General features: G+C 41.6%; 1 protein-coding gene across 1 annotated transcript in view; it reads left to right on the forward strand.

The window, feature by feature from the left end:
- grin1a (glutamate receptor, ionotropic, N-methyl D-aspartate 1a) overlaps nt 1-27,168 on the forward strand; it is a 284,384-nt gene extending 257,216 nt beyond the window's left edge. Inside the window, exons 20-21 of the mRNA XM_078227534.1 lie at nt 19,990-20,100; nt 27,100-27,168. Of these exons, the coding sequence (XP_078083660.1) occupies nt 19,990-20,100; nt 27,100-27,168 (180 nt within the window). The remainder of the gene's footprint in view (nt 1-19,989; nt 20,101-27,099) is intronic.
- Nucleotides 27,169-27,809: the final 641 nt, after the last annotated feature.

Genomic DNA, 27,809 nt, shown 5'->3' on the forward strand with positions numbered 1-27,809 from the left:
CTCCTTCAAAGTAGCAGTGGCGACCATGGAGAGGAGGCTGCATAATTTGGAGGTTCCGGTGGGACAGTCCTGGATCTACTGGATCGATGCTGCAAAACAGCTGAAGGGGTGGACGGTGAGCCTAAAGTGCTGCTTAACTTCAGGGAACATTTTCAGCAGTGAGTTGCATGGGTCTGGGATGTTTGTGCACTGACTTGGCACAGGCAAGTGTAACTCAGCCACTGGCTAAGTGCAGGAGAAACTAGAAGGTTAGGTGGCTGAGCCGGAAAGGTGTGTGGCTTTTCAAACCTAATTGTGTTTCTGCTCCTCTTGGGCTTAATTTACTTCATTCCACAGAGATACAAATGATTAGTAATTCCTGTTGTCATGAATGACTGTTACTAATAAACTAAATTCTAGAGACCCCATACTGTACCTCACAGGCTATTAGTTTCTTTTAACCAGAAGCTGTTCCTTCCCTTTCTGTTAGCAATGCGTCTGAAGTCTGTGCAAAGAAACATTTGAGTTGACGGTTCCTGAAATATTTTCTTAGCCATTTTTCAGGCTGTTAGCATCAGCTCAATATTATCTATGTTAATATAAAACACTGCAGATACTCCAGACCTGAAACAGAAAATGCAGCAGGCCAGGCAGACTCTGTGAAAACACAATTGGATTGCACCCAAAAACAAATGCAGGAATCATGATTAACCCCGCCCAATCGTTCCTATGTAGGCAGCACACAAACTTGCAGCATGCAGCTCGCACTGTTGAGTGGCTGCATTTTATAAAAATCATCCTTTCATAGAATATGGCTGTCGTTGGCAAGAACAACATTTGTTGCTCATCCCTAATTGACCTTGAAATTAGTTGGCTCGCTAGGACATTTCAAAGGGCAATTAAGCGTCAACCATAATACTGTGGATTTGGAATCACATGTACACCAGAGCAGGTAACAATACAAGTAACAATAATAAAGGTAAAATACCCTGGAAGCTGGAAATCCAAAATAAAAAAAACAGAAAATGCTGGCTTGGCAATATCTGTGGAGTGTGAAACCAAGTTAATTTTTCAAGTCCGTGTGATTCTTCTTCAGAGCAGGATACAAGCATGCCTGAGTATGGGGTTCAAAAATGTGAGGGGCTAGCACATACCCGTTGTACTCAAAATCAGCTTGCATCGCTTCTAGGACAATATAGGAACATAGGACTTTGGGAGTAGGAGTAGCCCATTTGAGTGGCTTCAAACTGGCCCTTTGAGCCAGCTCTGGTTTTTTGATAAGATCATGGCTGATTTGGGTAGATGCATTTTAACAGGAGCAGATGTTGGAAATCAATACAAATGAGTTTGACCTAAAAAGTTTAAATAATGGCACAACAAGGCAGAGTGCATGCTCCAGAGTTCATGCTCCAGAGTCCTAGTGGCGTGCCGCAGGGATCGGTGCTGGGGCCTCAACTGTTTACCATATACATAGACGATCTGGAGGAGGGGACTGAGTGTAGGGTAACAAAGTTTGCGGATGATACAAAGATGAGTGGGAAAGCGAATTGCGTGGAGGATGCGGAAAGTCTGCAGAGAGATTTGGATAGGCTAAGTGAGTGGGCGAGGATTTGGCAGATGGGGTATAACGTTGACAAGTATGAGGTTATCCACTTTGGAAGGAATAATAGGAAAATGGACTATTATTTAAATGGTGAAAAATTACAACATGCTACTGTGCAGAGGGACCTGGGGGTCCTTGTGCATGAATCGCAAAAACTCAGTTTGCAGGTGCAGCAGGTAATCAAGAAGGCAAATGGAATGTTGGCCTTTATCGTGAAAGGGATGGAGTATAAAAGCAGGGAGGTCTTGCTGCAATTGTACAAGGTACTGGTGAGGCCGCAACTGGAGTACTGTGTGCAATTTTGGTCCCCTTATTTGTGGAAGGATGTATTGGCCTTGGAGGGAGTACAGAGAAGGTTCGTTGATACCAAAGTTGGAGTGTTATGGTAAGGTTATATAAGGCATTGGTGAGGCCGAATTTGGAGTATTGTGTACAGTTTTGGTCACCTAGTTACAGGAAGGATGTAAATAAGATTGAAAGAGTGCAGAGAAGGTTCACAAGGATGTTGCCGGGACTTGAGAAGCTGAGTTACAGAGAGAGATTGAATAGGTTGGGACTTTACTCCCTGGAGCGTAGAAGATTGAGGGGAGATTTGATAGAGGTGTATAAGATTTTGATGGGTATAGATAGAGTGAATGCGAGCAGGCTTTTTCCGCGGAGGCTAGGGGAGAAAAAAACCAGAGGGCATGGGTTAAGGGTGAAAGGAGAAAAGTTTAAAGGGAATATTAGGGGGGGCTTCTTCACGCAGAGAGTGGTGGGAGTGTGGAATGAGCTGCCGGATAAAGTGGTAAATGCGGGGTCACTTTTAACATTTAAGAAAAGCTTGGACGGGTTCATGGAGGAGAGGGGTGTGGAGGGATATGGTCCAAGTGCAGGTCAGTGGGACTAGGCATAAAATGGTTCGGCACAGATAAGAAGGGCCGAAAGGCCTGTTTCTGAGCTGTAATTTTCTATGGTTCTATGAGGGGGTTGGCTTATGAGGAGAGATGGAGTAGATTGGGCCTGTACTCGTTGGAGTTTAGAAGGCTGAGGGGAGATCTTATAGAGACATATAAGTTAATGAAGGGGCTCGACAGGGTAGAGGCAGAGAGATTCTTTCCACTTAGAAAGGAAACAAGAACTAGAGGACACAGCCTCAAAATAAGGGGGTGTCAGTTGAGGACAGAGTTGAGGAGGAACTTCTTCTCTCAGAGGGAAGTGAATCTCTGGAATTCTCTGCCCATTGAAGCAGTGGAGGCTACCTCGTTAAATATGTTTAAGTCACAGGTAGATAGATTTCTGATCAATAAGAGAATTAAGGGTTATGGGGAGCGGGCGGGTAAGTGGAACTAAACCACTATCAGATCAGCCATGATCTTATTGAATGGCGGGGCAGGCTCGAGGGGCTAGATGGCCTACTCCTGCTCCTATTTCTTATGTTCTTATCAGCACAGCACTGGAAGCCTTGGTGCATGTGCAGAACAGGAGGAGATAGGGCATAAATATTCTGGCCGGGAGGTTTGCTAGTGTCATATGGGAGGATTTAAACTAGTTTGGCAGGGGGGTGGGAACCAAAGCAAAGGTGATTTAACTGAAGAGGAACCAGAGAGTAGGGTCAGTAAGACTCAGAGGAAGAGCAGGTAGGGTGTGGTTGCTAATCAAAGAGGGTCTGGTGGACTGAAATGCATTTGTTTCAATGCGAGAAGTGTAACAGGTAAAGCAGAGCTTGGATTGGTACTTGGAACTATGATGTTGTTGCTATTACAGAGACTTGGTTAAGGGAAGGACAGGATTGGCAGCTTAGCGTCCCAGGATACAGATGTTTCAGGTGGGATAAAGGGGGATATAAAAGGAGTGGGGAAGCTGCACTACTGGTTAAGGAGAATATCACAGCTGTACTGCAGGAGGACACCTCTGAGGGCTCATACAGTGAGGCAATATGGGTAGAGCTCAGGAATAGGAAGGGCATAGTCACATTGTTGGGACTATAGATCGCCCAACTGCCTGCGGGAGATAGAGGAACAGATATGTAGGCAGATTTTGGCAAGGTGTAAAAGTAACAGGGTTGTTGTGGTGGGAGATTTTAACTTCCCCTATATTGACTGGGATTCACTTAGTTCTAGGGGCATGGATGGGCAGAGTTTGTAAAGAGCATCCAGGAGGGCTTCTTGAAACTGTATGTAGATAGTCCAACTAGGGAAGGGGCCACACTGGACCCGGTACTGGGGAATGAACCCGGCCAAGTGGTCGACGTTTCAGTCGGGGAGCAGTTCGGGAACAGTGACCACAATTCAGTAAGCTTTAAGGTACTGATGGATAAAGATAAGTGTAGTCCTCAAGTTAAGGTGCTAAATTGGGGGAAGTCTAATCACAACAATATTAGGCAAGAACTGAAGAATGTAGATTGGGGGCAGATGTTTGAACAATGTAGATTGGGGGCAGATGTTTGAGTGCAAATCAACATCTGGCATATGGGAGGCTTTCAAGTGTAAGTTGATAAGGATTCAGGGCCGGCACATTCCTGTAAGGATTGAAGGATAAGTATGGCAAGTTTTGGGAACCTTGGATAATGAGAGATATTGTGAGCCTGGTCAAAGAGAAAAAGGAAGCATTTGTCAAAGCTAGGAGGCTGGGAACACACGAAGCAAGTGTGGAATACAAGGAAAATAGAAAGAAAATTAAGCAAGGAGTAAAGAGGGCCAAAAGGGGTCACGAAAAATCATTGGGCCAGCAGGATTAAGGAAAATCCCAAGGCTTTTTATATATATATAAAGAACAAGAGAGTAGCCAGGGAGAGGGTTGGCTCACTCAAGGACAGGGGAGGCAATCTATGGGTGGAGCCAGAGGAAATGAGCAAGGTATTAAATGAGTACTTTGCGTCAGTATTCACCAAAGGGAAGGACTTGGTGGATGATGAATCTGGGAAAGGGTGTGTAGATAATTTGAGTCATGTTGAGATCAAAAAGGAGGTAGTTTTGGGGTTCTTGAGAAACATTAAGGTAGACAAGTCCCCAGGACCTGATGGGATATACCCCAGAATACTGAAAGAGGTGAGGGAATAAATTGCTGGGGCCTTGAGAGAAATCTTTGTATCCTCACTGGCTATAGGGGAGGTCCCAGAGGATTGGAGAATAGCCAATGTTGTTCCTTTGTTTAAGAAGAATTGCAAGAATAATCTAGGTGAGCCTTACGTCAGTGGTAGGGAAATTATTGGAGAGGATTCTTTGAGACAGGATTTACTCCCACTTGGTAGTAAGTGGACATATTAGTGAGAAGCAACATGGTTTTGTGAAGGGGAGGTCGTGTCTCACTAACTTGATCAAGTTTTTTGAGGAAGTGACGAAGATGATTGATGAGGGTAGGGCAGTGGATGTTGTCTACATAGACTTCAGTAAGGTCTTTGACAAGGTCCCTCATGGCAGACTGGTGCAGAAGGTGAAGTCGTATGGGATCAGAGGTGAGCTAGCAAGGTGGATACAGAACTGGCTCGGTCATAGAAGACAGAGGGTAGCAGTGGAAGGGTGCATTTCTGAATGGAGGGCTGTGACAAGTGGCATTCCTCAGGGATCAGTGCTGGGACCTTTGTCCTTTGTAATATATAAATGATTTGGAGGAAAATGTAACTGGTTTGACTAGTAAGTTTGTGGACGACACAAAGGTTGGTGGATTTGCGGATAGCGATGAGGACCATCAGAGGATACAGCAGGATATAGATCAGTTGGAGACTTTGGCAGAGAGATGGCAGATGGAGTTTAATCCGGACAAATGTGAGGTAATGCATTTTGGAAGGTCTAATACAGATAGGAAATATACAGTAAATGGCAGAACCTTAAGAATATCGATCGGCAGAGGGATCTGGGTGTACAGATACATGGGTCACTGAAAGTGGCAACGTAGGTGGTGAAGGTAGTCAAGAAGGCATACGGCATGCTTGCCTTCATCAGCCGAGGCACTGAGTTTAAAAATTGGCAAGTCATGTTACAGCTTTATAGACCTTAGGTTAGGTCTCACTTGTAATATAGTGTTCAATTCTGGTCGCCACACTACCAGAAGGATGTGAAGGCTTTGGAGAGGGTACAGAAAAGATTTACCAGGATGAGGGCATTAGCTATGAGGAGAGGTTGGAGAAACCTGGTTTGTTCTCAGTGGAACGATGGAGGTTGAGGGGCGACCTAATAGAAGTCTACAAGATTATGAGGGGCATGGACAGAGTAGATAGTCAGAAGCTTTTTCCCAGGGTGGAAGAGTCAATTACTAGGGGGCATATGTTTAAGGTGCGAGGGGCAAGGTTTAAAGGAGATGTACGAGGCAAATATTTTTTACACAGAGGGTGGTGGGTGTCTGGAACTCGCTGCTGGAGGAGTTATTGGAAGCAGACACGGTAGTGACTTTTAAGGGGCGTCTTGACAAATACATGAATAGGATGGGAATAGAGGGATGTGGTCCCCGGAAGGGGAATTGTGGTCACTGTTCCCGAACTGCTCCCCTACTGAAACGTCGACCACTTGGCCGGGTTCATTCCCCATTACCGGGTCCAGTGTGGCCCCTTCCCTAGTTGGACTATCTACATACTGTTTCAAGAAGCCCTCCTGGATGCTCTTTACAAACTCTGCCCATCCATGCCCCTAGAACTAAGTGAATCCCAGTCAATATAGGAGAAGTTAAAATCTCCCACCACAACAACCCTGTTACTTTTACACCTTGCCAAAATCTGCCTACATATCTGTTCCTCTATCTCCTGCAGGCAGTTGGGCGATCTATAGTCCCAACAATGTGACTATGCCCTTCCTATTCCTGAGCTCTACCCATATTGCCTCACTGTATGAGCCCTCAGAGGTATCCTCCTGCAGTACAGCTATGATATTCTCCTTAACCAGTTGTGCAGCTCCCCCACTCCTTTTATATCCCCCTTTATCCCACCTGAAACATCTGTATCCTGGGACGCTAAGCTGCCAGTCCTGTCCTTCCCTTAACCAAGTCTCTGTAATAGCAACAACATCATAGTTCCAAGTACCAATCCAAGCTCTGCTTTACCTGTTACACTTCTCGCATTGAAACAAATGCATTTCAGTCCACCAGACCCTCTTTGATTAGCAACCACACCCTATCTGCTCTTCCTCTGAGTTCCTCTTTAGTTCAGTCGGGCAGCATGGTTGGTGCAGGCTTGGAGGGCCGAAGGGCCTGTTCCTGTGCTGTAGTTTTCTTTGTTCTTTGAGAGGTCCTCGATCCACAGGGGAGCTGTGAAAGCAGTGGAAACAGCTAGCCATTGCTGTCAATGCCAGCAATGCAGTGCCACAAGAATTATAATGAACTCAGATAACTAGTCAAGGTCAGGGATTTTATTTTCAAATGCCATATCCTTGCAAATGAATTATTACTCTCACCCATTGCTCAATTCACCATCACCCCTTCACTTGCCTATGAATAATCTCTTATCAACAACAACTCATTCATTACACTCATTGCAAACTTCATTCCACTATGTCACAGCTTGCACACACTGGCAGACTAGAGCAAATCACAGATAAATGGCTGACAAAGTAGTTACTATTCCAGGATTATATGCAATCCCTTGCTATCCAAAATCATCCACCAAATTCACACCAGTTCTTACCTGGTCTAATCTACACACTCCTAGCCTACTAAAATCCCACTTAAGTTGGCGATTTAAAAGGCTAGCTACCTTTGTAAACTATGTTCATGTGAATGCCTGCCTGACTCAAGGCCGGTTCCCATGAAATACGAAGTGTCATGTTCAGAGGCAAGATTTAGAATTTCCGGGTCCATTTGCTGTTTTCACCATGATGGAGAGGTTCTCTGTCGTGATGAAAATCTAGTCCTCTATGTTCGGCAACTGTCTGAGACTGAATCAGTCTGTTCAAAATCTTTGTTTCATATTTAACCACATATCCAAAACATCGCTAAAACTACATACTTTCTCCTACATAACATCATCCAACTCCCACACCCTTCCCTGCTTCAGTTCATCTGCTGCTGAAACGCTCATCGCTTCCTTTGTTACTTCTAGCCACTCCTGGCCAGCTACTCACATCATCCAAAAGTCTGCTCATGTCCTCACTTGCACCAAATCCTATTCATACAAACATCCGAAATAGGAGCAAGAGTGAGCCATTCAGCCCCTTGAGCCTGCTCGGCCATTCATAAAATCAGGGCTGAAATGTTTGTGTTTCAAGTTTTACATTCCTATTTACCCTTGATAACCTTTGTCATAGAAGTCATAGAAGCCCTACAGTACAGAAAGAAGCCATTCGGCCCATCGGGTCTGCACCGACCACAATCCCACCCAGACCCTACTCCCATATCCCTACATATTTTACCCACTAATCCCTCTAACCTACGCATCTCAGGACACTAAGGGGCAATTTTAACATGGCCAATCAACCTAACCCGCACATCTTTGGACTGTGGGAAGAAACCGGAGCACCCGGAGGAAACCCACGCAGACACGAGGAGAATGTGCAAACTCCACACAGACAGTGACCCAAGCCGGGAATCGAACCCAGGTCCCTGGAGCTGTGAAGCAGCAGTGCTAACCACTGTGCTACCATGCCGCCCTTTGATTCCTTTACCCTAACAAGAAACTGCTTTAAAAGTATTTGGGCAGCTTCCACTGCCTTCGAGGCACAGAGTTCCAAAGTTGCACAACACTCAGAGAAAAAATGTCTCCTCAGCTCTGTCCAATAAGAGCGACCCCTAATTTTAAAACAGTGCCCGTTAGGTTTATACTCAACCGCAAAAGAAAAAATCTTTCCACGTCTACCTTGTCAACACTGTTCAGGATCCTATATACTTCAATCAATTCTTCAATTCACACATTATGCTCATGCTCGCTAATTGACATTGACTCCCAGTTAAACAACAATGCCTCGATTTGAAAAATTCTCAATTTTGTTTTCCAATCCCTCCTTGACCAGTCCACTCCCTATCTCTAGTCCAGGGAACTATATAAACAATTTTTCTGTTATAGAGTCATAGAGGTTTACAGCATGGAAACAGGCCCTTTGGCCCAACTTGTCCATGCCGCCCAGTTTTTACCATTAAGCTAGTCCCAATTGCCCGTGTTTGGCCCATATCCCTCTATGCCAATCTTACCCATGTGACTGTCTAAATGTTTTTTAAAAGACAAAATTGTACCCACTTTTACTACTACCTCTGGCAGATCATTCCAGGCACTCACAACCTCTGTGAAAAAATTGCCCCTCTGGACCCTTTTGTATCTCTCCCTTCTCACCTTAAATCTATGACCTCTAGTTTTAGACTCCCTCCCCCTAGTGTTGGAAAAGATAGGCACATCACCCAAACACGTCGACTCTCTGATATATTTATTCTCTCTTATAGGACAAGGTGGCATAGTTGCACATTGCAACTCCTTCCTACTTGACAGGGGAAGTCCTCATGCTGATAGCACACTATTATTAGAAGGCCACGATTGAGGTTGTGGCTAGTGACAGGGTTGAAAGGATTGAAGATGATGGTACTTTACACGTAGCCCTCCTTTTTACATCCCATTCCCCTCATACCACAACCTTTTCTAAATTACAAGCTACAGATGGTGTGAGTATTTACCTTTCAGCAAAGACTTCAATAGGGCAGGGTAGGCACGTAGTAATGTTTGGTGCCTTGGCAGTCTGCCAGAAAACCTACAGTCAACATCAAGGAGCACTGAGGAGTCAGCATTAACCTTGCTCAAGGCTTTGTGAAGAGCTTGGGGCCCTTCCTTTCCAGGCTGGAGGTGGTAACCAGCAGCACTTGTGGATCCAACCATAGTGCAGTGTCTAAGGCCAATGTTTCAGCTTCCATTACTGCACAAACAGGAACTACCCAAATTCAGACTGCTGCCATAATGGGAGAAGATGATAATGCTCAAAGAAGCATGCAGGATGTCATAGCAATTCAGTAATCGTTCCTCCAACAGCTCACAAGAATTGCTGAGGTCCACCCTGGAAACTTGGCAGTGGCTGCATGAAGCACAATCAAAATGTCCATTCTTATGATGGCATCCTTCATCTTCTCACCACTGCCCTTGCTGTTACCTGTCAGCCAGCCTGGATCGGTACCCTCCATATGGGGTGGTGCAGTCTGAAGCTGGGCCTTCTATAGGAAAAGCTGTGCATGATCATCCTGCATGACCATCTGCAGTGTCCCTCGCTGAAAATCCACAGCCATGCTGCAGCCATTGTGCAGCACAGTGTAGGAGCACTCAGTTAAACAAAGGCACATGGAATCCAGGCAAAAAGAGAATGCACAAATACATATGTGTGTTTAGTTGACTTTTGTAATGGAATATTGGATAGTTTGATTGATAAAGTTGGTTTTGAGTGATTGTTTTGTGGTAGTTTTAATATTGACAATGTGGCTATGATAGTCAGCATAGTGAGACTGTTTCTGAAAGAGGAATTGAGGTCTGCATCATTGATACAGCAGTGAGAGAGCAAATCACAGATAATCTGACCAGTAAAGAGCTCTGCTACTTCCTCCCTTCCTCTTCCTGCACCACCCCCTCTTCCTTTCATTCCTCTCCTCAGCTCCTTACCATGGAACTGTTGGCAAGGGCTATGCCCTCATTCATGATGGCATGGTTGTGCAGGATGCAGTAGATCATGACAAATTCTGGTTCATTGGAGAGTACTGCAGGGCTCTCTTGAGCAGTCCAGGCACAACAAACATTGCTTAAGCACCTCAATGGTCTGCTCAGTGACGTGTGTGACAGCATGGCTCTTACTATATATTACATATATATTACCCACTTTGTGTGGGTTCACACCAAAGTCATGAGGCAGCTGGTCAGTTACCCTTTTTGACCAGAAGAAGCCCTATGGTTTCTTGGTTCAAATACTGATGTTACAGTGGACTGGTGCAGAATAAAAGCATAATGACTGTTCCCAAGATGGTGGGCATTGACTTGCATCATATGCTATGTATGGTCACATATTAATTGGACTCCAGGGAATAGCAGTCTGTGGAACCTTGCATCATAGGGATGCTGCATGTTCTCTTTGCCTGCATTTCCCTGGATTTCACAGGGGATGGCAAACTGCAAGATGTATAAGTGTAGAAGGAGCCCAACACAAAGAGGTTCATGGCCACAGTCATTTACAACCATTGGCAATGCCGCCCTCACCCTGCTCTGAAGCTGCAGTTCTGCCTGAAACAGGTGGCAGGTTTCAGTGACGGCCTCCTTGTTGAAGTGACAATGTGGCACACACTGCCCCTCCCTTACCTTGAGGCAGGAGAATTGCTCCCTGCCGGCTCTAGGTGAATATGGTTTCCTGCTGAGAGTCCCTGTCTGCTCCTCTTCCCACTTTGTGGTCCTCTACTTCTGCTCATTCTCCCTATCATGCTGCAGACCAAGGCAGGTACAAACTCCATGACTGGGAGCAAGTGGGCTGAGCAGAACAAAAACTAGCATGCCACACCACAGCCATTTCACCAACTTTAGGTAGCAACACAAACATTCAAGCATTTCTACCAGCTCAGAAACAGGCACTCTAAATCAACCATCAATTAACCTGAACCTTTAATTAGTGTTCCCTTCCTGTTGTTCAATGCCTGTTTAGCAGGGTTAAGAGAGGATATTAGCTGAAGTATCAAGGTAGAAATAGCATCCTTAGAGTCAAAGCAGCATCACGCACTGACTGATGTCACAATCTGGCTACTACCCTGCATATTTTCTATAAAGTTGCTGGCCTGTGTAGAAAGGATGACAAAGGATTACAACTTAAACAGTTTACTATAATATCTTCAGCAGCTCTTACACACCATGCCCGTAGTTACACTGATGGGAACTCCTATACGACCGACACGTCACCTCCTGTGTACATGTCATAGCGATATAGACATGAATACACATTCTACATCGTTCCCATTTTAGTTGGGGCAATCCATACTCACATGAAAAGAACAATGTTGAATGCAGTAACAGAACATTGGATATTTAAATTGCACAGAGCATGAACTTGGGCCACAAACCCTGGCACAAATCCCAAGCTTATCCCTCCCACTGCCACCCCACTTTTTTTTTAAAAACAGTATATACAGACCCAAGATACATAGACCTTGAGATTGGGGTTTGGTCTGCTCAGCCACCCTCAGTGTGTAATTACACCAGTTTGCTGTGGTCAGAATGCACCAGGGTTATTATCCACATGGTGGGTGGTATCAAGTGTTCCTGGGGTATGCACGGTGGCTGCAGGACTTGTTGCCTTGGTAGCAAGAGGGTGCTCCATCTCCACCGGTGCAGGGGACGCAGACTGTAGACTCAGTATGTCAACCTCTGCGGCAGTTGGTGGTGATGGTTCAGCTAACTGTAACAGATGATGCCCGTTCCTGACATACAGGGCACCGTCTGAGATGACCATGTAACTGTCTGATTGAGGGGCATGGCTGTGGACCACTGTCAGTTTGTCATAGCTGCATGTTTTGCATTCTGACTGTCTGGCCTGTCTCCAGAGTGCAGAGTCTGTGGGTCATGGTATCTTTTCTCTCTGTCACATTTCATGAGGGCTCCCCTCATATTCATTTCCACTTGGGTAGCAGCAGGGCCTTGGCGACAGGGATCATGGCTCTGGTGTATCTGGATACCATTCCTGAGAATGAATTAACACGGAGTAGATGTTGTCTCTCATTCCACTCAAATATATCTGCCACGATGAGTGATCATGGAAGGTCTGGGACCTCATGGAGGTGCAGTGGTTCTTTGGGTTGTTGAAGCCTGAACGTGTTGTATGATGCACATCTGGACACTTCTCTATGTCACTGTACATTGAAGGCCAATACATAGTTTCCTTTGCCCTACATTTTAATATAGTATGTTTTTGTTGCCTCTCGGTACTTGGTATAAGCCAGTTAAATTTATAGAATAGTTCTGTAAAACCTAAATGTTACAGCAATTACACAAAGTCTGTATAAAATATATATCAATGCTTGAAAGTGATTTGTGTGCTAAACGTAACAGTACATTCAACTAACTGATATTAAAATTTAAAAGAGCTATAGAGTTACAAAAGCTACTTACAGAACTAAACTCTAAACTTACACAAAGATGGTTACCTACTGTGAAATAAAGTGACTTCTTCTAAACATCACAAGTTAAACTGCACTAATTCAATGTACAGGGCTGAATGTTTTAATATTTGCTTTTCTTTGCACAATAGGACTTTGAATTTAAAGAATGGAGCTGATCATTTTAATTGCAGGGGAAATGGATAGTTTCATACCAGGAATTGTCCAACCTTGATGTCTTGCATCACTGCCTTAAGGCCATATATTCTTTCTCCCTTGTGAAGTTTGAGCATGATGCTAAGACCAAGTCATGTGATGAGCATGTCCCCCAAAATTCAGCATAAAACCATATTGGGGTTGACATTCTTTGATTGTGTGTAAACTAAAACAAATCATTAAACATCAATTTCCCTACAACATCCAGGATGCTGAAAACCTTAGCATGCGCGCATGTTGGCTAGGACCTGCTCAACTGTCTTTATAGGATGGTGGGGTTTCAGAAGTGCTTTATTTAGGTGAACTGGGATCCTGACTGTGCCATCTTTCTTTCCCACAGTTGCCATCACAGAAACCCTCATCTATGGGGGCTATGACACCCAGTCTCGTCATTCTGTCCAATTTCTCAACTATCTATTGTTTCATGGCAAGGTGTTCTCTTCTTGCAGCACAGAGAGCAGGTATTACTACGCTGTCCAACCTCATGTGATATATGACAAGCAGCTTCCCAATAATATCACAGTCAAACATGCCTTTGTATTCTAGCATCTCTGGGGAATGGTGATGTAGGGTGTGTATATCCGGCCCAAGGTGGATTAGCCCCAGTGCAATGCTGTCTTGGAGACGCAACAGTGGTTTAATGTTCTGGTTCACTACATGGAACTGGAATGTGCCTGACGTGCAGTGCAGGGTGACTATGCCTTCTGTGCATATGGTTAGTCTGGCATGTGCAACGCAATTTACTTCGCTGGTGGAACCTAGTGCAGCACGGGGATCAATTTTCTGCAGAAGCAGCTCAACAAAACATTGCATTTTGCCCCGGTGTTGATTTTGACTTTTAAATTTGGTATTGCTGTGAGCAATGTTTAACATTGTGAAGATATGTTATCTTTTCCCAAAAATAAAGTCAACACTTTTGCAGAAGAATGTTTTAAGAGGCTTGTTGCTTTGGTTCTTTTGATTTATCTCCAGTTCATTCATGTCCATGTTCCGAACCTTGGCAGGGTAGCCAGCTGCAACATGACTTATGGCAGTGGCAAATTGCTATGGTTTTGACCTGCAAAGCCCAGCAAAGTAATTTCATTTGAAACAGTTATTACAATGCTTATTCACTGTGAAGTTCGGTTTTTTTGTGGCTGCTGGCCACTGCAGTTCAGGCTGTTTCTCTCCTTAATTCCTTGGTGTTCCTCTCAGACTGCTCATTTAGTGTGCAGATACCAATGGCAGATTCCAATGTGAGGTTTTTTTTGAGGAGCATCCGCTTGCACACAGCATCATTGTGTATTCCACACAGTATATGGTCTCTTATGAGTTCCTCAAATATGCACTTTTTTGCTGGAATTTTCACTGTTGAAGCATATAATTGTACTGATTTATTGAGGTGCCAGTCAGTGGTATTAAAACGTGTCTGTCCATGATGGTAGTTTTCAGAGTCATGCATATCTGTTCAATTTTTTTTAATAGCAGATCAGGGTCCTCTTGGTCTTCCTGGCCCTGGCAGATGAAAGATTGAAACTTTTCAATGGCCTCCAGGCTCGCTAGGTGAAATGGCGTGTGTATTTTCTTTGATTTATAGGACAGCCCAGCGTGGCAGTATACATAATTCCTTTTCAAACTTTTTCCAATTGTCGGCAATGTTCTCATTGAAGATGAGCGGGTTGATGCCTTGAAGTCCTTGTGCTAACACAGCTAATTCCTGACAACATGTACAGTTGCTGGGTTGTGTAAAAATTATGACAAAGGACTACAATTAAAACAGTTTACTATAAGATCTCCCCACTGGTCATAGAGGTTTACAGCATGGAAACAGACCCTTCGGCCCAACTTGTCCATGCCGCCCTTTTTTTTTAACCTCTAAGCTAGTCCCAATTGGCTGCGTTTGGCCCATATCCCTCTATACCCATCTTACCCATGTAACTGCCTAAATGCTTTCTAAAAAACAAAATTGTACCCACCTCCACTACTACCACCTCTGGCAGCTTGTTCCAAACATTCACCACCCACTGTGTGAAACAATTGCCCCTCTGGACCCTTTTGTATCTCTCCCCTCTCACCTTAAACCTATGCCCACTAGTTTTAGACTCCCCTACTTTTGGGAAAAGATATTGACTATCTAGTTGATCTACGCCCCTCATTATTTTATAGACCTCTATAAGATCACCCCTAAGCCTCCTACGCTCCAGAGAAAAAAGTCCTAGTCTATCTAGCCTCCCCTTATAACTCAAACCATCAAGTCCCGGTAGCATCCTAGGAAATCTTTTCTGCACTCTTTCTAGTTTAATAATATCCTTTCTATAATAGAGTGACCAGAATTACACACAGTATTCCAAGTGTGGCCTTACCAATTTTTTTACAACTTCAACAAGACATCTCAACTTCTGTATTCAATGTTCTGACCAATGAAACCAAGCATGCCGAATGCTTTCTTCACCACTCTATCCACTGTGACTCCACTTTCAAGGAGCTATGAACCTGTACCCCTAGATCTCTTTGTTCTGTAACTCTCCCCAGCGCCCTATCATTAACTGAGTAAGTCCTACCCTGGTTCGATCTACCAAAATGCATCATCTCACATTTATCTAAATTGAACTCCATCTGCCATTCGTTAGCCCACTGGCCCAATTGATCAAGATCCCGTTGCAAACTAGATAACCTTCTTCACTGTCCACTATGCCACCAATCTTGGTGTCATCTGCAAACTTACTAACCATGCCTACTAAATTTTCATCCAAATCATTAACATAAATGACAAATAACAGTGGACCCAGCACCGATCCCTGAGGCATACCGCTGGTCACAGGCCTCCAGTTAGTACAACCACCTTCTGTCATCAAGCCAATTTTGTATCCATTTGGCTACCTCACCCTGGATCCCATGAGATTTAATCTTATGCAACAACCTACCATGTGGTACCTTGTCAAAGGCCTTGCTAAAGTCCATGTAGACAACGTCAACTGCACTACCCTCATTTACCTTCTTGGTTACTCCTTCAAAAAACTCAAATCAAATTTGTGAGACATGATTTTCCACTCACAAAGCCATGCTGACTGTCCCTAATCAGTCCTTGCGTCTCTAAATGCCTGTAGATCCTGTCTCTCAAAATACCTTCTAACAACTTACCCACTACAGATGTAAGGCTCACCAGCCTGTAGTTCCAGGCTTTTCCCTGCAGTCCTTCTTAAACAAAGGCACAACATTTGCCACCCTCCAATCTTCAGGCACCTCACCTATGACTATTGATGATTCAAATATCTCTGCTAGGGGACTCGCAATTTCCTCCTTAGCCTCCCACAGTGTTCTGCGATACACTTCATCAGATCCCGGGGATTTATCTACCTTGATGCGCTTTAACATTTCCAGCACCTCCTTCTCTGTTAAATGTACACTCCTTTAGACATCACTATTTATTTCCCCAAGTTCCCTAACATCCATGCTTTTCTCAACAGTGAATACTGATGAGAAATATTCATTTAGGATCTCACCCATCTTTTGTGGATCCGCACATAGATGACCCTGTTGATCCTTAAGAGGTCCTACTGTCTCCCTAGCTACTCTTTTGCCCTTTATGTATTTGTAGAAGCTCTTTGGATTCTCCTTTGCCTTATCTGTCAAAACAATCTCATGTCCCCTTTTTGCCTTCCTGATTTTTCTCTTAACTCTACTCCTACACGCTCTATACTCTTCAAGGGATCGACTTGATCCCAACTGCCCATGCATGTCATGTGCCTCCTTCTTCTTCTTGACCAGAGCCTCAATATCCCGAGTCATCCAGGGTTCCTTACTTCTACCAGCCTTGCCCTTCACTGTAAGAGGAATGTACTTACCCTGAACCCTGGCTAACATACTTTTGAAACGTCCCACTTACCAGACGTCCCTTTGCCTTCCCACAGACTCCCCCAATTAACTGGTGAGAACTCCCGGTGGTGAATATATATAATTTATTGCCATAGAAGGCTGTGGAAGTCAGGTCATTGAGTATATTTAGGATGGAGATAAATAGGTTCTTGATTGGTAAGGGAATCAAAGATTACACAGAAAAGGCGGGAGAATGGGGTTGAGAAACTTATCAGCTATGATTGAAAGGCGGAAAAGACTCGATAGGCTGAATGGCCTCATTCCACTCCTATATCTTATGGTCTTATGATGGTCCTGTGTTACCGACATTTCAATTCCTGTGTACATGTAATGGCAACATATTCTACACTTTCGATGCATGCCCTTGGCGCATATCCAAAATGGCATTCAGCATGACCCAATACATACAAGTACATACATGGTGCACATGCCATCGTGGACCCAAACGTGACTCATTGTGCTGAAAACACAGACACTACACAGCCACACTTTGTGACACGTGTCTCGCGTGTGCATTCATCTTAAAGAATGTTCACAGCTGCTGTCATTTTTATTTTTTTTAAGCAAGCATAACATTTGCTATAGTCACTTGCAGAATACAAGTTGTTAGTTTCAGTATTTTGAAGGGAATCTGAAGGCTTGAACTCAGGAAAATATGAATTATTTTATAAGTTCAGTAGAAGTTCAGTAGAACTTCTGCGGTTTTCTATCTACCTCAGTGTTACTTTTTTTTGGAAATAAATTGTGCTATACTTGTGCGTTGTCCCAATAAGATTAAAATTGTTGAGAGCCTAAACACCTGCAATGAGGAACAGATTTGCGAATCTGCACTACATGTAACTCCACATGCTTTTCTTGTAGGCAAGGAGCTAATTTGTAATTGTGATTTTAATGCCTCCAGAAAAGCAATAGGAATTGCCTTTTCTACATGAAGTATGACATGCAAAAGGAGTATTTGTGTAGATTTGTTACCCCAAATTAGAAATAATTTTTTGGTAGTAACAATTAATATAGCCAACAGAAAGGGACATTTTATTTAAAAAAACTGTACCTGCTACTATTGGTTTTCAAAGCAGCTGTTAGTCAACTGATCTTATATTCACACCTGGAATTCCAAACCATTAATGACCTTAATTAACTCTTGGCTAAAGGAGTAGACTTTACCTTGCTAGTTAGGACACCTGATTTTGATGGAGTACTGAAAATATAGATCTGACACCTTAGCTGAAGTATTAGGTGAGAAATTTTATTTTGGTCGAAGCACTAGATGAGGTAGTCTTTGAAACTCTCTGCCTGAGAAGGCGGTGGAAGGTAGGATCATTGAAGATTTTTAAGGCAGAGTTAGATAGATTCTTGTTTAGCAAGGGAATCAAAGGGTGGCGGGGATGGATGGAAATGTGGAATTAGAAACACAAGCAGATCAGTCATGATCTTAATGAATGATGGAGCAGGCTCAAGAGGCCAAATGGCCAATTCTACTCCTATTTCATATGTTTGTATGAATTATTTTTGTCCAGTGCATTAGAGAGAGTAGTACATTTAAGCGAAAAGGATTTAAATTGCCTAGTATGGTATAGAATCATAGAATCATAGAAACCCTACAGTGCAGAAGGAGGCCATTTGGCCTCTTGGTACTAACAATAAATGTGTTAATGCATTTGTATCAATTCCTTTGTCTGCTATTTCAATTATGACATTAATCCATTTATGTTAAAAAGCTTAACACTTCCATTAAAATTGTGGTTAAAGAAATTTCTTATGAACATATCCATTGCTAATGTTGCTTGTACAATCTCCACCATTGGCTGTTTCACTGCACCAACTGATCCTGTCAATAGAGAGCATTGTGAATTTTGAAAGAATGTTATGTTGTGTATCAGAGAACTCCTGTTTATGTAACTTTGTATAAGAGCATAAAATAGAAGGTCTTATATAAGATTACCTCAATGTCATTCCTGGAGCCAAATTGAGAACAAGTTAAGGAAACTAAAACAAAAATTGAGTGAACAGTAGAGATAACAGAAATGGTTGTTTTTCGAGATTCCTGCTTTCCTTCATTATGTGGTTAGTGCTTGAAGGAAATACAAAAGAGAGATGTAATCTGCATTGGTTACTTATGTAAAGAGTCCCTATTCAGTTTCAGTGCTAATTTCAATCCTACAGTGACATTATAGTGATAAAAGGCTCTTGAACCTGAGGCTCTTGTGCAATTTAACATTTGCATCACACAAACTGGATCAATGCTATGAAAATCATCTTGCCCTGGTGTCTGTCTTTTGAGTGTCTTGACTGTCTATCAGTCCATGTGCTGTTTACTAGCCTCTGTCTCTCTGCCACAGTCTTTTTGAATGTAAAAATTATTTTAAAAGAATTCCAGTTTTGTTTTCAAACTTGGCAGACATTGTCTACATTGGCACTCTTGTTACTGTGCTTTTGACTCCACAATTCAGTGCTCAAGATTTTAAAAACCCTATATAATGTTTTTATTTTGGTTTGAAACCAAATAGTAACGGATCCAAGCAAATGAAGAGTCCAGCTTCACACAGGAAATAATGACTGCAGACACCTCAGCCTTAGATATATGAAGTGGAGCCTACTACTGGCTGTTTGAGTCAAGGTTCTCAAAAGCATTCCTCTGCATTCTTTGAAAAGGACTCCAACTCTTCAGGACACTAATGGAGAAATCAATTTGGAACAAGAGTTACTCATTGGAAGGACCTGATTGTTTTGCCTCAAAATAATATACTGTTCACTGCTGTTCACAACACAAAGTCATCGATTTTTAAAAAACGTAATAGTGTAAATGTGATTTAATGATAATGGTGCATTTTGTTTTACAGTATTTAGAAAGTACTTATTTTGTTTTGAATTCATACTGATTCTAACAATTTGTTAGATTTTATTTTACTTCTAAAATTGTTTTAGAACTCACACAAAGAACACTAGTGTATTAGTGACAAGTGCACTACATACACAAAGGTTCATACATTCTCATCTTCAAGATCTGAGCCACATTCATTAGATTCACAGCTCTTTCACAAATCTCAGCTTGTGGTGAACTTTTTCCTTTGATTCTACCATTAGTGCTGCTTGACAGACCCTCCTTTGCCAGATGACAATATGGACCCTGATAGTGATTAATCACTTCCTTTCCTGGACAGTTCACTGGAACTGCCTTTCTTGGGCCAGGTTACCACATATATTTGCCAAGCCAAATATCTGTAGTGTACATCTACTTGATTTCTGCTTGCCAGAACAATTATTAGACAAAGGTAGATTATAAATAGCTACTACCAACAGAAAAAAGTCAATAACATCAAATATATCTGTTCTAGGATAGAAAAAGTGGTAGCGCAGAGCCTGACCCTAAAAAGAAAGCACCTTTTAGATCGCTCACTTCAACACTGACCTCCAGCTTCAAGAGACGTAGGTCTTCCAAAGACACGGTAAGAGGAATTGGGACTCCTTTCACCATGCCATGAGTCCATTAGCCCAAAGTTCATTCGGTGCAATTACATATCCACCTCACCACATGCCCATGTGAAACAGCTGCATTACATCTTTAACACTGGGCAAAGGAAGGAGGCGAACTTGGGAGAACTCCAGAAGTGTTGATAACATCCTTGAATGTTTATGTCTGACACTTGTTCTTACTCTCATTGCCATTGTTAGTTGCCCTGGTGTTCTAAAGAAAATTCCCCATGCTGATTGCTGATCCATTCATAATGAGAATAATCTTCAATTAAATCCCACAACCACCACAAGAGTCTAGGATCATTCCCAAGATTCATATATTTCATCCTTCCTAAGCATCATGTCTTCTGCCATGTCCAAGCATCATGTTTTACACTATTTCAACAAATCATGTTCTTTATCATTCACAAGAATCATTGACAAGGATCATATTCTTTCAACTGCTTTTTGATGATGGTGATGATGAGGATGAAATTTCTAAATTAAATTACTGACATGACTTTTTTTGATACATTTGTTAACTGTGATGATGTAATGATGTTTTTTTTTCTCTCTGCAGACACTTTTTCTTCCTTTTAGATTTTTTTCTTGGCCAATTTTATCAAGTTCTTGTTGAAATTCATCTTTATCTTGGCTTGTTGCTGTAAGGTCACCAAAATCACCTAATAATCGCACATTATCAATTGCAAACTTCCTTTACTTTCATCTTGACATTGTTCACCTCCTACTTTGGATTTCTATTCCATGTACTTAGTGATATATTTATAGGGTGGATTTCTGTTTTTTGGCTACAGTCAAGCTCAGGAATATTCCAAAAAGTGATCTTATATAAGGTTGGGGAAGGATGGTGGGGGGGGGGGGGGGGGGGGGGTAGTCCAGAGAGAGACAACACGAGGATGTTAATTTTGACTTGGTTCAGTGCTCACATGGAGTTTGAAAACAGGAGCTAGACCCTTACTGAATATGCATCCTCACCAAAGTGAGCTGGACCATTACTGAAACTATACACGACAAATGGGAGTTGGACTTGTGGTACACTCAAGCTGAATTTGGTCACACCATCACAAAAACAAGCTGAGATGTAATAAGCTTGGGTCTGGCCTTGCTCAATTTAGATTTCATCCACAGAAATTGAGCTGGACCACAAAATAATTTGGGGCTGAAGTTTCTCAAATGAAAAACAGCACAATGAATGTTCTTCTCTATAACTAACAACCAACAAGCAAAATTGCAGGAATGCATAGCTTTGAAATGCTTAGCATCTGATAATGTAATTTTGTTAACCTATCTTGCATTATAAAGAAAAGTAGGCATTCTCCTGTTTTTCATTAGAAGATAAATTTGACTTCCAAATGTCACAGCATTGATGTCCATGCACATGATAACATCACTGAACCATTTTAGCTGCTTCAACATTTTTCTGGTTCAATTGTAATTTAGTAGTGTTCTTTTCACACTTATGTTACTGAATTTTTTGTTTAATATCATTGTTTCCCTTGAAAATAGATTTTACGAGAAAAATTAATATAAAGCCAGGAAGTCCCTGGAGCACTGGCTATATTTGAAAAACTGAAAAATTAAGACATTTAGATTGAGTGCATGAATACTACTGTGTAAATTGAATAGCAATATGAGAAATATAGCCAACCCATCTACTGTAAAATAAATTAAATGAATCATGGCAGGACAGAACAGCAAAGTAAGGTTTGTTCGGGGCCTGGAAGGCAGGGAGCATTGAATCAGGCTGCCTGGTTCATGCTACGTTTGAATTCTAATCACAAATACAAGCTTAATAAAACTTAATGTCAAAATTCACAACTGCAACCGAGCACAATGCTGGTACACCTTTCTGTTCCCTAGAGCTGTTAAGCAGATTTAAAAGCTGGGAGTTGCTCTGTCACTTGTCATCCTGAATAGAGTCAGTTATTAGCAGGCACAATAGAGAAGCCAGTTCTCATTTACTGCCACATGAACAACGCATATGAATCTATGCTCTCTCCTTCTATTAACTATGCAACAGTGCTGTAGATCCGAAATAGGATTGCCAATTCTGGTAGGACAGATTCCTGGAGGTTTCATCACCTGACCTCCTGCTGCAACAGCCCCATTGTCAGACCCTCACAATTGGTCACCCGGCATGTCCATCCACATGGTGCACAACCTTCTTATGCCAACAGTAAAATGCATAAACTCCTCGTTACTCAATTGGATGATTTTTTGACCATGAGTTTTCTCCATGTTCAATATTTTTTACAAATTAAAGTGTTCAAAGAACATTTTCAAACATGTTTTAATTAGCCTATTTTTCTGCTGGTATTCCTTGCAGCCTGAAGTCTGGAAACACCATGGCAATCCTGGAGGGTTGGCAACCCTAGTCCTGAATAATCATGCTATTCTGCTTCTTCAATTGTACTCATTCTGAAAGGCTTGCCATGTTTGCTGGAATTTTTTTCATGCTTTTTAATGAACCCATTGCTTAACATGCATTTCTTATTCCAAATACAGGGCTCTAAGTTGTGTTCTGTTATATTCCTCTGGCTGCCTGAGGGACCCTTGTTTTATTTGATGTCTTCATCATTTCACCAGTCATAGCGTAAAATCCTATTGTTTCCAAAGTGTTTCAAACTTCATTTATATTTTTAAAATCAGACAATGTGACACATCAGAAAATCTGCATCAGTAACTCTTGGTTCCCATTCTCCTTAATTGTACACTGTGCCATTATCCTTTCAGATCTTGTTTAGAGAATTTTAATGTACTCTTTTTAAACTGAAGAAGCATTTTACTTTCTGAATAAAATAAAATGCAAAAATACTTGTCTTGTCTGTCCGCCTGATTTATGTGCCTTCCTAGTCTTTGATATCAATTGAACAATTTCATCTTCAACAAACTCCAATGTTGCTAGTCTCATGTGTCCCTCACATCTTCTGCTCCATTGTGCAAACTCTGCCTGCCAGCTGTCATTTCCCAAACCCAGCCACATTGGCGGTCCTCAAGAAGGCAGAATCTTTATATGCTGTAGTTTTTATTCTGTTGTTCTGACAAGAAACCGTTTCTCTTTCTCCTTGCTTTCAGACTGAACACTGATGCTTCTTTCTGCTTCTCCTTCTTTAGATTAGAAGGTAGACTCCCCAAGCAAAGAAAATGAATGCATACCTTTTGTGAACTGCTTCTTCACCTCAGTCTGGCTCTCTAGAACTATTGCAAAGACCAGCAAGCTAGGCATGATAAAATCCATATTAGTAAAATGTAACTTGGGTACTCTTTGTTTCTTTTTGAATAATAAATGGCATATGATGCGGTTGCTTGGAAAATGGTGACCTCATAGGGTCATGCATACACAGGTGGTATTTGTAAAAGTTTAGAGATCCTTGCTTTAATGAAGGAAAGGATATTGATGCAGTGGACTCTGGTTCACATTTTCACCCAAATCATAAAAATCATTGGGTGTTTACTTCTGCAGCACTCCAACTGATCCTTACATTATCTCATACTGTCTTGTAATATGAGTCAAAATCATCATACAACAAATTTTATTGTATTAGATGCTGTATTGTAATTTGTGTTTTAGATTAATATACATAATGCTAATTCCAGATTCTTACAATTATTCACCCACCATGAAGGATATAACAAAATGAATGTATTCTTATTAAAACACACTATAAAAATAAAAATGCAAAAAGATTATTTCCAAGAGCAAGTATGATATGGATGGTGACACAGACCACTATGAGTGCAGTGAACAATATGGATTGAAATTGTTCACCTGAGTGAGGGGTCAGCCCAATGTAAAGGTTCATGACCTCAACTATGACAATTAGAGGACATAGAGTTTTATAAATGGAGACACACACAGCCACCATCACCTGGCAGTAAGTACACCTAGTTTTAGTGGATTAAAAATGTCCATATATGCACTGCCTACTCCTCAGTGTTCAAAAAGGGCTAGACCTGAATAAATAAGCATTTGGCTTTGAGAAGGAAGCATGTCATGTGGGAAATTCCACAGATTCATTTTATTATTTTTTGTGTTCCTTTCTAATACATTTATTTCACTGAGTAACTATTGGTACCTAGTTTTACTGATCGTACAGTTGCTAACTGGATTTTTGTCACTTGCTATCACTTTTGGGTTATGACAGTCCTTGATAAGCCCCAATTGTTTTCCTGATTTCTAGGTTTCAGGTTGATCCTGGACTATCATTATGATCCCCATCTTCCTTCAACCATCACTACACCAACAGTTGACTATGTGAAATCCTGAAGTCAAAAATAGCTGATAGTTCAGTTGATGAACTTTGTGAAGTAATAAAGAAAATACTGGCCCAATCTGGTTTTCTATGACATTGAGTTTTGCCAAAATGTAGGGTTGATCACAGAGGTTCAGCTGAACATTATTAAACAGTATGCCCCAACTCTAAAATGACCTTACAACCATTATTTCTTGAGAGCATAACACAGCCTGAGAACTGTGATCTTGCACAATATTTTTGATTTAATACTCTGTAGTCTTCCATATATTAACCCTTCTTGGATAATACCATCCAGTAAACATGGCTGTGGTCAATCATTTCAACAACCATAATGACTCTGGACAACACATTTGACAACAAAATTGAAAATGCTGTGGATTCCTATAATCTGCATCAACACAATAGTTCAAATTGATTTTAAGGTCTGGGATTTGTAAGCAGGATTTTTCAGAAATTCTGTCCTAGGAGCTTCAATTTTCTGCTGATCTCTTATTTCCTATATGCATGGTGGTTATCACCAGCAATGACAAAACCAACTCTCAACCTCACCACATTCCCAATCATGAATGTTCACAACAGAAAAAGAGTTTTGAACAATCTTATTCACTGATAATAGCATTCATAATATGCAAGGTGTTAGGTTATGTTTAGTTCAATAGAATTGCAATCATTTTTTATCTCTTCTGATGAACTGATACATTTTAAAATAAGCTTGTTTTGAAGCACTAATCTAATAGTTTGAAATAATTTCCATCCCTGACAGATCGAAAACCCTATTAAGATCAAGAATTTAGTTGCTCAGTCCGATTAATTTTGTTGGGACTCTCCTGTCTCTTTATCCCTATCCTTCTCCTGTATGTTACTGTTCGTACTTGATGCGGATTCTAGTGTGACCACTCACTCTTCCATACCAAACATCTGTCAATGGCAGGTGAAACACAGATTGCAAAAACACAAAATTGTAACGCAGAGTCAAAAGAGCTTGAAGGCAGAAGGACAAGAAATTGGTTGAGTTGAAACTGGACAGGTCCAAAGCAGGAAAAAAATAATGCTGTTAGATTTTCTTAGAAACATAATTATTTTGTTACTTATAACTAGGGGCACAGTTTCAGAATAATGGGATCTCCCATTTAAGATAGCAATGAGAAGAAGAATTCCTTCTCTTGGAGAGTCATTAATCCTTGGAATATTCTCTACTCCAGAGAGCACAGTGGAAGCTGGGTCATTGAATAAATTCAAAGCTGATATGGGCAGATTTTTGATTTACCAAGGAAATGGTTATGGGAGCAGGCAGGAAAGTGGAGATGAAGCCACAATTAGATAAGCTCTGATCTTATTCAATGGAAAAACAGGACATAGGGGCAAAATGGCTTACTCCTGCACCGATTTTTTATGCGTTTATGTAAGACCTTCAACAGCCAGGCGCACATTTCTCAACTGAAAATTGGGCAAATATCACTTGAAAGTCTGATCAGCATCTATTGCACTCATTTGTTCACCTGAACGAACCTTCGGACAAGCCTTTAAATGAGCAGTCAGCAATCCTTGCAAAATCAGCAGGAGAACATTTAAATATGTCGGCTGGGATCCTATGCATGAGGTAGGGTCCCACTTGCAACATTTGTTGAGAAATGGGCAAAGCATGTAGCTACTTGCCAATCCTGCTTCTCCAGGTGCTGAGAGACCTAATTCACAATCCAGAAGCTGGAGGCCTCTCCCAAAATATAATGTTTGGTAGAGCCAGAAAGAGCAACTCTGGCATCCAGTCCTCTCCCCAAATAGACATTACTTGGGGCAGGCTATGTCAGGTAGCTGAGCATTCTTATTCCCAATGAAGTGTTGAGTTGCAGCAAGTTTTGTCCATTTAATGCTTACTGTTTGCTGAGAATATGTTAATGAGGCCTGAACCTGAAAGTGGTTTGACCTAGCACATGCCATGATGGGAGGAGTATCATCAATATCATGCCTAATTAGTGCCCAACACAGAAGTCCCTTATCTTTCCATTTGATAGTTCACCTAAAGGTTAGATAACTTGTCATCTGAGGGTAATACTGAGTGGTTGGAATGCAAATCCATGGGTCATTTTCAATTTCATTGCCTAATCTTATGAAGTGAGTCACTTGTTGTAGAACTTGCTAAAAATCAATGAGATAAAATGGGCTAGTTTTGAGTAATTCACGCTGCCAGATTAACACCCAGGCAGTGGAAGTGAAAATTACTCCTCTCCATGAGTACAGAACTTTGAGATATATATTAAGAGCACTCCTTAGGGATCACTATGGTGATCAGTGTTAAATTTAGCATCTTTCTACTTTCGGATTAGAAAGCATCTCTGCTGGATTTGATGTAATATTACACAATCACTGACATGCCATGCAGAGTAGTAGAAAGACCGAAGATGTGTAAAAAAATAAAAGTGCAACACTTGATTTATCAATCATTGCTGTTGGCAATGATGAGTCAGATTCATGTTGGATCCAAACTGCTTCCAATGTACTATTTTGCTTGTCCTTCATTAATAAACACAAGTATGACATTTCTTGACAAATTCAACATATTTGTCAGAATTGAATAATACTCTATAGCTGTCACTAAAGTTAATGCCTAGAGTGAGGGCATAGTCCTAGAGACAGATGTTTGGGATGGAAGACACACTGATTCTTCAATGTACTTGTGGAATACTGGCACTAACTTCTCTCTCTTTTATTTTGCAGCAATACCACCCTACTGATATAAGTGGGCAACTGAACCTGTCAGACCCCTCTGTCAGCACTGTGGTGTGATTCTGTCCAGAACATAGATGTTTAAAACCAGAAAGAAATAAGAGACTCCAGAATTATTGTCCAACAGCAGCAAGACTTTAGAACACCAGCAATGACCAGAGTGAAAGGGAAGGAGAGTAAAAAGTTGTAATGGAATCATAAAATCATCAGTGTTAGTGTATTCTGCAAACTTTCAGTGTTAAGGTTACTGAGCCTTCAGTGTTACCCAGCAAACCATTAGTCACACTATCAGTGTTTTATTTACTTACCAAGCATTTACTATTAGTTACTCATGAAATTTTCACTTAAAATCATTCAGCAAAGCTGCAGTATTCCTCTCTGAGCCATCAGTATTAAAATTACTCAGCAAATGACCAAAACAGAAAAACTGTGTGGTACAGTGAGCATGGCACACCTCTGGGACCTGCCATGAATCTTTCCTAGACCAGGGTAATTTTAGGACAGTTTCAAGTCGGTATCCAGCAGGCATTATCCCACAACACAAAATTACTCTTTGTTCAATACATATATTGGCATCTAATTGACAAACTTAATTACAGAGACAACAAGGAGGGCTATTGGTGTAACAGATTGCTTCTGAAGGGGCAAAAGCAAATTGTGAGCCAGGGAGAGTAGAATCAACTTGTTCGTTTAAATTCTTA

This window comes from Mustelus asterias, chromosome 13, assembly GCF_964213995.1.
Source record: "Mustelus asterias chromosome 13, sMusAst1.hap1.1, whole genome shotgun sequence".
NCBI lineage: Eukaryota > Metazoa > Chordata > Chondrichthyes > Carcharhiniformes > Triakidae > Mustelus > Mustelus asterias.